The 15,181-nt window shown below is 33.0% G+C and overlaps 2 protein-coding genes across 2 annotated transcripts; one reads left to right on the forward strand and one right to left on the reverse strand.

Moving 5' to 3' along the window:
- Positions 1-2,213: 2,213 nt before the first annotated feature.
- LOC129799856 (serine--tRNA synthetase-like protein Slimp) lies at positions 2,214-3,595 on the reverse strand. The gene is made up of 2 exons (XM_055844107.1): positions 3,551-3,595; positions 2,214-3,491 (listed from the first exon to the last, which is right to left on the reverse strand). The coding sequence occupies exon 2, from the start codon at positions 3,482-3,484 to the stop codon at positions 2,231-2,233; it is 1,254 nt and encodes a 417-aa protein (XP_055700082.1). The 5' UTR covers positions 3,485-3,491; positions 3,551-3,595; the 3' UTR covers positions 2,214-2,230.
- Positions 3,596-5,361: 1,766 nt separating this feature from the next.
- LOC129799858 (uncharacterized) lies at positions 5,362-11,612 on the forward strand. The gene is made up of 5 exons (XM_055844109.1): positions 5,362-5,647; positions 5,821-6,033; positions 6,099-6,306; positions 8,712-9,042; positions 10,347-11,612. Exons 2-5 carry the CDS (start codon positions 5,911-5,913, stop codon positions 11,317-11,319), a joined length of 1,635 nt encoding a protein of 544 aa, XP_055700084.1. The 5' UTR covers positions 5,362-5,647; positions 5,821-5,910; the 3' UTR covers positions 11,320-11,612.
- The last annotated feature ends 3,569 nt before the right edge of the window (positions 11,613-15,181 follow it).

The raw sequence follows: 15,181 nt of genomic DNA on the forward strand, positions 1-15,181 counted from the left end.
GTAATGGAAGTTTTGAAATTCGATTTAGATTTGAAATTTCATTAAGTTTATTTGATAAATTTAATCAAAACTTCCCTTCTTTTTTAACTTTTCGTCCTCAAATCGAAATTTAAAAAAAAATCAATTTATGTTTAAGTGCAAAAACGTGTAATAGACATGTAATACGAGAGTTTCAAAAAGTAATGGAAGTTTTTAAATTCAATTTAGATTTGAAATTTCATTAAGTTTAGTCGATCATTTTAATCAAGACTTCCCCTTCTCTTTTTTTTTAATTTTCCGTCCTCAAACCGAAATTTAAAAAAAAATCAATTTAGGTTTGAACACAAAAGCGTGTAATAGACATATAATACGAGAGTTTGAAAGTGATGGAAGTTTTAAAATTCGATTTAGATTTGAAATTTCATAAAGTTCACTCAATCTTAATCAAAATTACCGTATATTCTTTGTTCAAATGTATCAATTCTTTCGCATTCTTCTCGTGGATATCATAACAAATTCAATTTGAATTATACAATGCCAAAATTGAAGAAAAAATCAGTGAAAAGAATTAAATATGATATGTAAACCAAGTCAAATTAAAAACTGTATTTAATTAATTAAAATCTGAATTTTGATTTAAAATTTCAAAGTAAACTCACCGCGCACTGTCAGTAAAATTGCATTCTTTTATTTTCACAGAATTAGAAGATTAAGAGATGAGAAAAAAAGATTTGAAAATTCGAAATTGAGAACTGACAAATTTGTTTTTCTTCTGACCAAATTTGATTCTTTTTCAAAAAAAAAATTGTATAAGTCTATGCCACTCTTTCTTATTCAAAATTAGACTGAACTAAATTTAATTTGTTTTAATTAAAAAAAAAGAAGAAGAGTGCGAAAGAAAGAGATAGACATATGCAAAATGTGTGAATAAGAAACTCCAATTTTGTCTTCACGAAATTTTCCTGATCTAAAAAATGTGCCTGAGCCAGTAAGACTTCTGCAGACCTTTTGTATCAAGAAAATTTCACTAAATCCAAATTCACTTTGCTTTCTTCCAGAAACGTTTTGCATATATCTATCCCATTCTTTCGTACTCTTCTTCTTCTGTTGATGATGGAAATAAATTCAATTTAGTTCAATCTAATTTTGATTGCGAAAAAATGAGATAGGCATAATATACAAAATGTTTGAGAAAGAAAGCATGAATTTTGATTTCATAAAATTTTCCTCTCCTAAAATATGTGCCGGAGACACTATAAGCTCCTCCCCCTCCGTCACATACTTTATATCAGACCAATTTAGATTAACTATTAAATTCAATCTAAATTCGAGTGTGAAAGAGTAAGACAGAGGCAAAACGTTTGAGGAAAAAGAATGTGAATTTCGATTTCATGAACATTTCGTGACCTAAAAGGTGTACCGAAGGCGGTAGGACTTCTGTACGCTTTTAGACCAGGAAAATTTCACGAAATCCAAATTCACTTTGCTTTCTTTCCCAAACATTTTGCGTATCTCTATACCATTATTTCGCACTCTTCTTCTTCTTTTGATCACGAAAATAAATTCAATTTAGTTCAATCTAATTCTGAATGCGAAAGAATGAAACTAACAAAATGTTTGAGAAAAATCAAGCTGAATTTTGATTTCATGAAATGTTCCTATTCTAAAAGATGTGCCGAAGTTCCTCTAGCATAGATTTTAGATCAGTCCAATTTAGACTAACTTTATCAAATGCAAATTAGTTCAATCCACATTCGAGTGCGAAAGAGTAAAAAAGACGCAAAACCTTTAAGGAAAAATTATGTAAATTTCAATTTCATGAAATTTCCTGATCTAAAACGTGTGTCGGAGATTTTATTCATCAATTTTTAATTAGGAGAAATTGGGGCACCACCAAACACTAATTTTTATTTCTAAACTACTTGGGCTATCTCGACCAGTTTTTTTCTAAAGTCGAATATCTGATTAAAAAATCACAGTGTTTGATGCTACCCCGTGTTTGGTGGTGCCCCAGTTTCCCCTAAATTAATTTTTTTATCAAATTCAATATTTTTAGAGTCCATGAAAAAAAGTATGAAATGCTGAGAGAGAAAAAAGGCCTAACATGCATTTCCAAATTAAAATAGCCAAATTTTGCTCTGAGCGACACAATTATGACCTTGAAAAAACCAAAATCGGAATAATTCAAGGTCATTGAAAGACATCTCCAGAGACAGCTACCAAAACACTTCTCAAAAGTTCTAAAAGTGGTTTATTTGAAAATTTTCAGTAATTCACAAAAATCTGTATGATTTTCCAATAGAACTTCGCTTAACTTTGAAGTATCACAAATAGTCGCTGTTACAATTTGTGGGAACTTGAATTCTTTGCCCTCTTTAAAATTAAATAACAATCTCTTGCTAATAAAATCTCCGTGGAAACTAACACTCGCAACTTCTGAATAATCTTCCCTCGTCGACGAATAAAATTCCAGGGAAAATCTCATTAATTCGGAACTTTCCAATTTTTCCGGGGGAACGTTAATGATACGAAAATGATTGCTAAATTTCTCGTAAATTTCCCTAAAATCTTTAACTATTTTGTCAATGAATTCTTCAGCATTTTCTTTGGAACTAGACGCATAAAATAGTTGAACAGAATTTCCTTGATTTCTAGGATTGTTCTTGCAGTAATTCTTCCCATTGGCAATGAATGCCAGAGGCAATTGCTTTGGAAAAACCGAAAGTCTTGCAATAAAACTCAAGAAACTCAGCATGGAACTCCCTCCAGTTAAATGCAAAAGATTGATTTTGCTTCCTTCGTCCTCAAGAACACGATATAGATAATCTTTTGGCATTCCAGCAGCCTCAACAATTACTGATCTTGCAAAATCTGGATTGGAAAAATACTCGAATCCTTTCAATTTGAAAAATTTTTGGCAGAAAATGGGAAAAAAGAATTCAAACTTTGCTAAATCCCCCTTTGAAAAGTAAATGGAATCCTTGCAGATCAAATCGGAACTTAGTCCTGATGGCTTTGCTGAGGAATCCTTGGTCAGATAAGTGTAAATGACCCTATCTTTGGATTGAGACTGAATCAAGTTGGGAAGTTCTAGGAACTTATTAATAAACTCCTCTTCAAATTCATAAGAATTCTCCTTCAAATCCGTCAATGTATTCCTGAGTTGCTTTCCTTCAGCCTTCAGACTTTCCACATTGTCTGATTTTAATCCAGGCGATTCCTTTAGGATCCTAACAATCTCTTCCCTTCTCTGTTCCATTGATTTCTTCTGTTCCTGAATGTTTTTATACTTTTTCCATTGGGAATAAAGATCCTGGAGATTTATTGAACAATTCCTCTTTTCGAGGCTTTCTTGGAGAGCTTCTCTGTTTCCCAGGACACCTTGGAAATCCAGGTACGGATGCACTGAGGCATACTCTTCCCTGGCTTTATCGCCTGTGAGATACAGGGCTGAGAATCTGCGTAATTGGCCCCCGGACGTGGAGAAAAAACGCTTCAAAAGCATTTTGAAACTAGAGTAAAATAATTTCTTAAGGAAAAATTCGGAAAAGTCCAGGAAAATTCGACTTACAAGAATTTCTTCCGCAAATGGAATTAGGTTAGAAGTTTTGTTTACAATTGCTGTGACGTAACACAGCCCCATAACTAAAGGAAGTGGGAATCCCATTAGACATTCCGCGGAATTCTAAGCTAAATTTCTGAATGAAATCTAAAGAGTTTGACCAAAATTTCTAAATAATCTGAAACGGAAAATTTAATGAAGCTGATACTCAAGAAAAAGTGAAAATTTGGCATGAAAATCATAATAATTGCAATATCTTTGATTTATATCTTCGAGATTTTAGAAGTTACGACAATTTTCTAAAATTCCTTATATCAATTTGAATTATTCTAGTGATAATAAACGCCTTAATTTGATTAAATCACGCAATTAAATTGTTATCCTTACCCCAAAAACTTTTATTTCATAAATTTTATTGAATATTTGTGTGTCGCATCACTTGTTTAGTTTTGAATTAATGACAGATGGGCAGATATTTTTCCTCACTTTTTTTTTCTCACAAATATCGCATCAAAATTATTTAATGTTGCATTATTCGCACTGTCTTTGGATATTTGGAAGAGTTTTTGAACGTTTCAATGAGAAATATTACATTTTTGCTGCAAATTACAAGCCACGCAAACGACCAAAAAAAGTTACGTCAAATGATAATTACAGAAAATGTTGTATACTTCACCAAAAATGGAATTCACGACAAATTCTGATAAATTTTTATTAATAAAGATAACAAAATATATTTCATAATATTCCATATTTCAAAATACATTTATAAATCAAGATATCAAAATAACAAAAAATAGCTTCGACGAACAAAATGATATGAAAAAGACATTAGAAGAATTCTCGAAAGGCAAGGAACTATGAGAATGAAGGTGGCCGAAATAGGGCACCAAAGCTATGTCTACATTTTTGATCATTTCAAAATCTCTTAAGAGTGATTTTTGAGAAAATAAAGACAATAATACTGCCTACAGGGTTCCAAGTAACACCCCTTAAGAACGAAGAATAAAAAAATCAATTTGTATTAAAAATATTACACTTCAAACTTGAAATTTTAGCGCTTACATGCAACTATGCCGAAATTTGGCACACTTACCCTAAAATAGAATAAACAATACAAGAGCAATTTTCTCAACATTTTTGAAATTTTAACTGTTAAATCTTATCAGGTTCTTAAACCTCCAAAATATTTCACTTTTGATTAAAAATGGATTTCTTGTGATTGTTTTTTATGTTGCACAAAACCTCTTATTAAAACTTTGAATAGAGTTTTTGTGAAGATTTGGGGAAGCGACCAACTTTTCTCAAAGAAAAGCTGCAATGACTGTCTGATAAATATTTAAAGAAAATTTTCAAATTCTCCACATTTGCGTTAAAATGGTCAAGATCAAAATATTGAAAATTGGGTAAACATGATTTTTTGGCAACGTGTTTTCCGGCAATTTTTGTCGAAAACCTCTGAGACTTTAAAAAAGCATTTTCAATTCAATTTATTTATCAAATCTGGCATTTTCTTTAAAAGGAAAAATTTTTCTCGGTGCCTTTGACAAATTTTCAAGGTATTAATTTTTTCACGGTTATCAAAATAGGGATTAAAATTGACTTTTTCAACACATAAGTAAATTTTTCTTTAACAGAATTTTTGGGTGGAAATGTTTTTGTCTTTACAGAAATTTGAAGGTCATTAAAAACTTCGTGAAAACGGATTTATGGTGAAAATCTTGTAGAAAATTTGTAGTAAAAACCAAATGAAGTTTGAAAAAAGAATTAAGCATTGGAAACTAAACAGACCTAACACTCACACTTTGGGAAATTAAGAATAAATTTAATAACTAATTTTGATTACTTAATAAGAACAATCATATCGTACATAAAATAGGATTGGTTCCAATTTATTTTTCAAGTCTAAGAAATTTAACAAATAAACGGATAAAAAAGCCGGACAATTCCATGGAACTTCCCAGTCAAACGTAACTTTGGAGAATGCGTAGTTAGAGGGTATCTTACCGGGTTTATCAATAATTCATTCACGCTTCGGCTTCACAAATCATTTATCAATATATCGCTTTCATTGATTGCTATTGCGCCTAAAGTACTACATAACAGGTAAGAGGAGATTCCTATTTTTTGTAGTATCCTTAGCAATAAAAATAGCTAATAAATATGTAATAGGCTTCTACAAAAAATTAAATATCCGTGAAAGAGGCTCACGCCATAAAAAAGAATTACAGAGTGATCATAAACAAAAAAACATATTTTTTTCTTGCGAATATCTTCAGAGATTTTGAGGTGTTCACAGAGAGCATTGTGCTGCTTCAGTCACTACAGCAACGTCTAGCGGAAAGGTATTCTCTCGTGCCAATCAAGAAATGACTTCCCCAAACAAGAATATTCTGTACGGAGGACCAGATCCTGACATCACGGAAGGAGAGGAGTCCTTGGGAGAATTGGTCCTTAAACGCTGCACTCACTACAGCGAACAAATCGTCTTGGTAAATACTTTTAAAAAAATCTTTTTAGCTTGAGAGACACGCAAACATTTTGAGAATATTTGCAGATTGATGGAGTGACGTCAGAGGAGCTAAAGTATCGCGAACTGAAAGAACGTAGCATAAGGTATGCTGAAATAATGCACGCAGAGGGACTCAGAGAGGGCGATGTCATTGGACTCTGCAGCGAAAATCGCTTGGACTTTCCCTGTGTTCTCTTTGGGGCATTCTACCTGGGAGTCACCGTTGCCCCCCTCAATTTGACTTATTCAGACAGTAAGCAAACAACTAATTTCCCTATTGCCACATTATCAATTCACAATTCCTTTACTATCAGCATTTCTATCGATAACACCTTTAATACTCCAACGTACATGCTATTGACTTTTGAAACACTTTATACCCTCTTTCCCTTATCAATTCTCAAGATAATAGCGATAAGGTATTTTTATTGCCAATTTTACCGTGACTAAACAAAATTTAAAATATTGAATTTATAAATACATAATTAACCTTGAAATTAAACTAGTAATCTTTTTTTATGAGGCAAAAACTGACCTACGAATAAAATTAATTAATAATTCTCTGATTTGACCTGATATTGCACGGAATGGAATAATAATGAAATACTTAAACATTTTAGAACATTCGAAGTTCATCGTACCGCCGCTGGTGGCGCTTAGATCAGCGTAAAACGTCTTCTAGAATTCTTTATTCAAATTTTATAAATATAACAGTTTAAAATGTGTTCGAATGTACAGAGAGTTTAATTTAGGTTAATAAAAACAAGAAAAAAGAGAGACTTATAAATGGGCGTGGCTTCTGAATGGGTAGGGCTTCCCGGGAATAGGCGTGGTATTTCCAAATTTACCCCTTTGCCCAGTTTTGTCAACAATCTTTTACGAAAGGATTTTGAAAGAAGATCAAAGATACAAAAACATTTCAAATAGTCTAAATTATGTGGGCGAGGCTTCCAAATGGGCGTGGCTTTCAAATATGCGTAATTTTTAAAGAGATATGGCATTATTACATCTTTTTCTTGGGCCAACATTATCAGCAATTCTTCGGAAACGCAGATAAAAGTAGAAATTTCGAATAAGGATAATAGAAAAAAACAAGTGGGCGTGGCTTCTGAATAGGCGTGACTTAACTCTTTCGCGTCACACTTTTATTCAGCAGATGAATTTATGTAAAATTGAGTTTTTCCTAATGCTTTATAATCAAATATAATAGTTCAGAGAGGAAAAAAAATTTCCACTGCGTGAAAACTCGGAAAAACCCCGGGTCATATATGACCCTGTTGTCCTCAAGGGAAGTGTACATACCATTTTCATAATCTATATTACGGGCTTTCTAAGAGTTTTTTTGCTTGAAGTTACTAATTTGGCCAAAACCATGGCAAACTGGATTGTCTTGATGAACACTGTACTCCTGGTGTTCAAGGAATCTTCCTGGTAATCCCTTGAACTGTCACTGTCACAATATTTTGAGTGGTATTTGACAAAAATAAACTTATCCACATATTTATTCACACACAATACAATTGCACAATATGAGACGCTTCCAGAATACTCTAAAATATTGCAAAATATGTTATAATTCATCAGATATAAGATGAAATGTCCAGGAGTAAGATGTCCCACCTGCATTTCACAAAGAAAAACAATGTCCCAACTACATTTCGCTATAGGTTTGGGACGAAAACACTGTTGCCCTTGGGGACAATAGGGTCATATATGACCCGGATTATTCTATACGCTTTTCTGGAAAATTGAGAGTAGTTTATTATATCAAAATATTCAATAAACAAACTTTGGATGTTCTATTTTGTGTTTCTAAAGAACTTTTTGCTGAAAAAAAATAAATGAATATAAAAAATTTTGAAAAAGAAAAGTCATTTCACAAAGTTCGAAATTCGTGAATTTTGATCTCAAATATTTTCTTTTCCTGAATATCTGGAGTCTTGAGAAAATTAGCCAAGAATCTTACATCCTTCTATTATGATGTCGTGCACAAACCGATAGATTTCAATTAATGTAAATAGTCAAAAAAAAATTGTTTTTCCCCGGGTTATATATGACCCTAATGACGCGAAAGAGTTAATCTAAATTATGTAGGCGAGGCTTCCAAATGGGCGTGGCTATCAAATATGCGTCATTTTTAAATAGACATGGCATTATTACATTTTTTTTCTTGGGCCAATATTATCAGCAATTCTTCGGAAACTCAGATAAAAGTTGAAATTTCGAATAAAGATAATAGAAAAAGACAAGTGGGCGTGGCTTCTGAATAGGCGTGACTTTTAAATAGACATGGCGTTATCACATTTCCCATTTGCCTTGCATTATCTACAATTCTTCGGAAGCACAATTCAAAGTTAAAATTATGAGTGAGGGCAAGGCAAAAAAAAGATACGTGGGCGTGGCTACCAAATAGGCGTGATATTTAAATGGAAGTGGCTTCCAAATAGGCGTGGCAAATATAAATAAATTGTAGAACTCCCAAAATCAAATAAAATTACTTGTGTATTTGATCCAAAAACGTGACTACACCGCCCCTTGCGGTATTTTGGTGAACTACGCATGTTCTAAGAATGATAAATCTTTTAACAAACTCAACAAAAATCCTAAGGAACATTTGAATCTCGAAGATATTTACACAAATACTATATTTCTTTTCAGATGAACTCAACCATGCTCTCAATCTGTCCAAACCTAAATTCATTTTTGCATCGCCCTATGTTATCGAAAAAGTTGCTCAGGTCTCAAAGAAGAACTCATTTATAAGGAAAGTAGTAGTTTTCGGTGAGGATAATTTCTCCTTGAAAGGAGTTCAGTGTAGTAAGGATTTTTTGGCAAACAAACGAATCCCTAAATCTGCGAACTTCAGAGCAAAACCTGTGAATATGAAGGACAATGTAGCTCTGATACTATGCTCAAGTGGAACCACGGGATTGCCCAAAGGAGTCCAGTTAACTCAGTACAACATCCTGGTGGCAGTAGCACATATTGGGTAAGATTTATTAATCGAAATTCAAATTTAGAGGACAAATGGTTAAAAATAGCGACTTAGGGTCTTCGAATATGCCTTTGTGTCCTTTTCTATAAAGCCTGAAACACGACAATGACCTTCAAAAATGAAAGAAATGAAATCTTTCTCCTAAAGATTTTTTTTAGCACATGACTGTTCTCAAGTGCTTCTGCATTATCGACTTTTCTTTCTTTTGGTTTGTGTCTCGACTGTTTAATGGATTTGGAACTTGACGAGGACTGGGGAAAACAATCGAGACACGAATCAATACGAAAAAAACTCGATAATACTGAAACATTTGAAAACAGCCATGTGCCAAAAAATGTTGAAGAGAAAAATTTTACCTTAGAATAGTTTTTTTTTAAATTTAAACTTTAAACAATTCCAAAGAACGTATTTATTATCAAAATTTGATAATTTTAGATTCACTTAAAAGGTCTTGCAATTTTAGAAAAGTTTAACTCAGTTCCTACCTTTTTTAAATCGGTTTTGAACAAACAATATTAGCCTTAATCATTTTTAAATCATTAATTTTTATTCCGAATTCAAGTGCTTCTGCATTATCGACTTTTCTTTCATTTGGTTTGTATCTCGACTGTTTAATGCATTTGGAACGTGACGAGGACTATGGAAAATAACCGAGACGGAAATCAATACGAAAAAAAGTCGATAATACTGGAACATTTGAGAAGTCATGTGCTAAAAAAAATTTTTAAGAGAAAAATTTTACCTTAGAATAGTTTTTTTTTTTTAATTTAAACTTTAAACAATTCCAAAGAATGTATTTTTTATCCAAATTTGATAACATTAGATTCACTTGAAAGGTCTTGCAATTTTAGATAAGTTTGGCTCAGTTCCTAACATTTTAAATCAATTAATTTTTACCCGGAATTCAATTCTCCTTCGCAATTTTAGACAATTTTTAAGATGGATTTTTAATTAGTTTTTCACGGTTGAGATCTATCAAAGCTCGAGCATTTTGCAACTTTGCATCTTTTTTTCTTGTTTTACGATCACATTTAGAACAATTAATGAGATTAGTTTTATTATTATTGCTTGCATTTACATTTTAACGCTATTAATGAAATTCACCTTGATGTATACCTTGAGACTTCATGAAATTTAAAAGTGCTCCACTTATAAAATTTCTGAAAATATTACTGTGAAATTTTGGAAATTTTTGTGAAATTTTGGAAATTTTTGTGAAATTTTGGAAATATTCACGAAATTTTGCAAATCTTTATGAAATTTTGCAAATTGCGGTAACACATAATTTTCCCTTTCAGTTTGGGAGTCTTTACAATCGACATGCCCAGAAAAGACATGGTTATCCTTGGAATAATTCCCTGGTTCCATGCATTCGGTTGCCTGACCCTCTGCGGAATGTCCTTATCGGGTATCAGAACGGTACTATTGCCAAAATTCGAGGAATTCCTCTTCCTGAGCTGCATTGAAAACTACAAAATCACCCAAATGTTCCTTGTCCCTCCCCTGATGGTATTCCTGGCCAAGCATCCCTTGGTGGATAACTACGATATGTCTACCGTTCAGGAAATAATCTGTGGAGCTGCCCCACTTAGCAAGGAAATCGAGGAGGCTGTCTCAAATAGGATTGGAGTTGTCGTGAGGCAGGGCTACGGAATGAGCGAGATGACTTTGAGTACGTTGCTGCAGACCAACATTAAGAAACCTGGGAGCGTAGGGGATCTGAGGCCAGGAATGTGGGGCAAAGTAATTGATCCGGACAGTGGCAGACTCCTAGGACCCAATCAACCTGGAGAACTATGCTTCAAGGGATCGCAGAATATGAAGGGATACATTGGAAATGACAAAGCCACTAGAGACACTATTGATACTGAAGGATGGCTCCATACAGGAGACATTGGCTACTTTGACGAAGAGGGACAATTCTTCATTGTGGATCGCCTGAAAGAACTCATCAAGTACAAAGGATATCAAGTACCTCCGGCTGAAATTGAGGCTCTACTCCTAACCCATCCAAAGATCCGGGATGCTGCTGTTGTAGGCGTTCCAGATGAAGCTGCTGGAGAGCTTCCATTTGCATTTGTGGTGAAACAACCAGAAATTCAGCTCACAGAGAAGGAAGTCATTGAATTTGTGGCCAAAAAGGCATCTCCGGCCAAGAGGCTCCATGGCGGAGTGAAATTCGTCGAAGAAATCCCCAAGAATCCCAGCGGAAAAATACTCAGGAGAGAATTGCGAAGCAAACTCAATCAAATGCTTAAATCCAAATTGTAAATGAAAAGCATCAAGTAACTCTTTTTTTTTTGTTAAATTCTAAGTTTTTGTTAACAAATTGATATTGATGTGAATGTGAGTTCAGATTAATTAATTACATAAGAAAGCTCAAACATTTAGTACAAGCAAATGAAGCCAATATGTAAGAAATTCTCATTCCCTATCACACAAATACCACTACGCACTCCGGCAGCTGGAAATCTGTGTTTGTTCTCCGTAAGAATTAACTTCCACTTTTATTTTCAGATGAAACTTAACAAAAACTAATAAAAAAATATCTGTGTTTAATAAAATTTATTTTATTTTAAGTTTTGTTTTAAGAATCCGCTATGAACCGAAAAATACATACAATGACCTTGAATCATTCCTTCTAAAGGGGTTTCAAGGTCAAATGTTAAACAGCTATAGAGAACGTATTTCTCAACCGATTGGGGCAAGTTTGGTTTCGTTGGAAGGGTCTTGGAATCTCTGACAAGTTTGGATCAGTTCCAAGTGATTTTGAACTAATATTTTCAATTCATTAATTAAGAAATTCAATTGTAATACTTCTACTTGACTCCAACGCCATTTTGGTTATTATTTGGGCAATTTATAAATGGCAAAAAACAAACGAGCAGTAAAAAATTGAAAAATGAGCAGTAAACTATCTAATTATGGTCAGTAAAAAACTTAAATCCTTACAAAAATAGGCCTACTTTATATATTTAACATTTAATATAGAGTAAAAGCCTTTTATTTTCCCTTTGCCAAAGTTTGGACAACAATATCACTGTTTCAAAATTTTTTGTTACTGACCAATTTTAACTTTTTACTGCTCATTTATTCAATGCCTTTATAAATCAGTTCAAGTTAAATTTTATTATTATTAACTACATTCCCTGAAAATGTTTCAGGGAATGTAGTACTCAAAGTTACTGATCAACAGTAAAAAACTGAAAATTTTTGAAAATGGGGTTTTTGAGAAAAATTAATTTTTAAATTTAAAAAAAAAATCAAAAGACCGTTACAAAAAACTTGAGCAGATAATACGAAAACTCGTATATCGTTTTAAAGAGTATAAAATTATCTTTCAAAAAAAAGAGTAAGAAATCTCAACCCGTTCGCGAGATAAAGCATTTTGAAATATTTTCCAAAAATCTCAATTGACGAATGAAGCGTGAGACGCTATCTTTGGCGCCATGTATCTCCGGCCAGGATTTTTTTTTGGGCGAAAAAAAATAGGGGTATATTAACGAAATACGGTGAGGCTACGGCCAGCATTTTATTGTCAATGTGATTTTGCCATTGAACCGCAGATATACCTGACACAATCATTGCAAGAAACTGTAAGACGACTAATTGTGCCACTATCCGCCGCAAAAACAGCTTAGCTCCGTAGTCCAAAAAAGGAAGAAGAAGCGTTCGCTCGAGGATCAAGCCAGTATTATACGGCGTGATGTCCCAGAAACGTCTAAGTAAGTGTATAGACAGAGGGAATAGTTGACCTTACAGCAAACGGATGTGGCATTTTTATTTTACTTGATCACCTTTTTCTCCAAATCTCGATCTCCAATACTCCGATTTTTTCTACATCCAGGTTTCTGAGCAGAGGTTTTACTGACGAGGAATCGAAGAATCACCTTCCGGACGGTCTGGCGTGAGATTTGTGAATTTTCCAAGGTCCGCGTAATTGATTGCAGGATTTTTTTAGATACGTGTACAAGATCAGTTCCCTTCTCTTTCCCATTATTATTTCGTACAGTAGACCCTCTCTCAATCGGGAATATGGGCAAAATGTCATCTGGTTTAGCGATAGAATTTAGCGTCAAAGCCTTTGTAAATTCCACAAAAAGCGCTCAATTATAAAGAGTCACGATAAAATAGGAAGAACTGCAGCGAATTTGAGCAAATTAGCTTCATAATTAAGCGAGAAAACTGTCAACAAAATTTGTCGCCCGATTGAAAAAGGGCCGTTTGAGTGAGAGTCTACTGTATTTATTTCTTCGTATTTATTTCTTAACCTCGAAATTGAGGTTCAAATGAAAATCGAGCACTTAGCCAACTAGAGAAAACCTTCACAATTTCGGGTGTTCATATTTCTTTTCCTATCTATTAGGCAACACAAGCCCTTATTATAATATTTAATGCTTAAATATCGATAATATGGTAATTTTTGCATGCTATTTTAATTACTTTTAGATGTTATTTTACTTGGAAATTTGCATAAAGCTTTAACTTATGTTATATACAAAGTAACACTTACAAGTTCAAAAACTAGTTAGTTTTGTGTTTTAGATTTATTTCGACGAAACTTACGTAATCATCAGGTTAAAGCCGATAATTGTAGAAAAAACTTCCAAAGAATAATAAAAAAAAATTAATTTTAAAAAGGGCTTTAATGCAGAGTTTTCCATGAACAATTGGTATGTAAAAGGTAAAATAGATGCTTATTGATTAGAAAACATAGATTTAATAAGAAATATATTTAAAATTATGCAATATGCAATTAATATGTTTTTTTTTGTAATAATTTTTTTTAAAGATTGAAGTAAGACTGAAATCTATAGTTATAGTTACTAAAGAAATTGTTTGAGTTATTAAATTGTATTATATCTAAACACACTTTATAAAACAGTAGAAATGATTAAAATTCTAGAGTTGTCAAAAACAGGTTAAAGAAATACCCTGGGATTTCTAAATTTGAAAAGAAAAAGTCAAAATGTGTGAAATAGTAAAGATTTTCTCTAACTGGCTAAGTGCTCGATTTTCCTTTGAACCTCAATTTCGTGGTTAAAACACAATCTGAGAGAAAAGTTGTACATGGACAAAAATGTAGCTGATTAAATTCTCTATCAAACCACAAAACAGATTGTTAGGGACAGTCCTAGTTTTTGAGATATTTTTGATTAAAGTTGCTAAAAAGTTCGATTTTTCCATGTTTTCTGACATTTATGAGACTACAGCGCCCCTGGTGTCAGTTGTACGAACTCCATCTGTCAAAACGATTATCGGGCATGTAAAGGTAAACAAGTTCCCCTATTAAGAAATAAATCGGTTCAGCAGAATCGGAGATATAGGCACCCAAGTATCAAAAAACGGCAAAAACGATTTTGCCTAGATTCCAGGCGCAAAATCCAAATGAAATCAAAATGACAAGTATTTTTGTAAATCATTTGAGCCTAGCAATAGAAAAAGTAGCATGAGAACCCAGGGACAAAATCACTGTTGCACAGTGTAATTTTGAACCGGTAAACATAAAACTTCCGCAGAAAATTGAAAAATTTATTTCAAAAATTGGACCCGGCATTTATCGAAAGAAAAATACTCCAAATTTTAAAATGATTTTTTAACCCATTCAGGCAATGTACCAGAAATACTTAAGATAGAATGTTCATATTTTGGGATTAGTTTCCTACAAATTAGTAGATAAATTTTTTGAAAAGAAATTTTTTTTATCTATTATGGGAGCGCGGGGAGCCCTTGTCAAACACACGTCTTAACGGTCACTGAATTTAAATTCTGTGCATTAATTCATTACAAACTCTATTGCTTTAGATAGAGTAACTATTCAAGAAAACAAATTGGCAACCAGAATTCAAATCAGGAAAGAGGAAAGAGGCCAATTTTAATAAATTCGACGGGATGTCGAATTTTCCGTCCGCCATTTTGAGCAAAAATTTTGCATGACCTTCCGCGAAGCAAGAAAACAATAACAAAATGTATTTTCATCTCAGTCGGACTATTTTTCTCAAGTAATTGAATAACTAAAGTTACTAAGAATCTATTTCCGACAGCAATTGGATTATCAATTGCCCAGAAATAAATCATCAAAAATCACTCAATTTGCGTATGATGTATAATACCATGGTAAGGAATGGGTTAA

Source organism: Phlebotomus papatasi, chromosome 1 (genome assembly GCF_024763615.1).
Source record: "Phlebotomus papatasi isolate M1 chromosome 1, Ppap_2.1, whole genome shotgun sequence".
In the NCBI taxonomy this organism is placed as follows: domain Eukaryota; kingdom Metazoa; phylum Arthropoda; class Insecta; order Diptera; family Psychodidae; genus Phlebotomus; species Phlebotomus papatasi.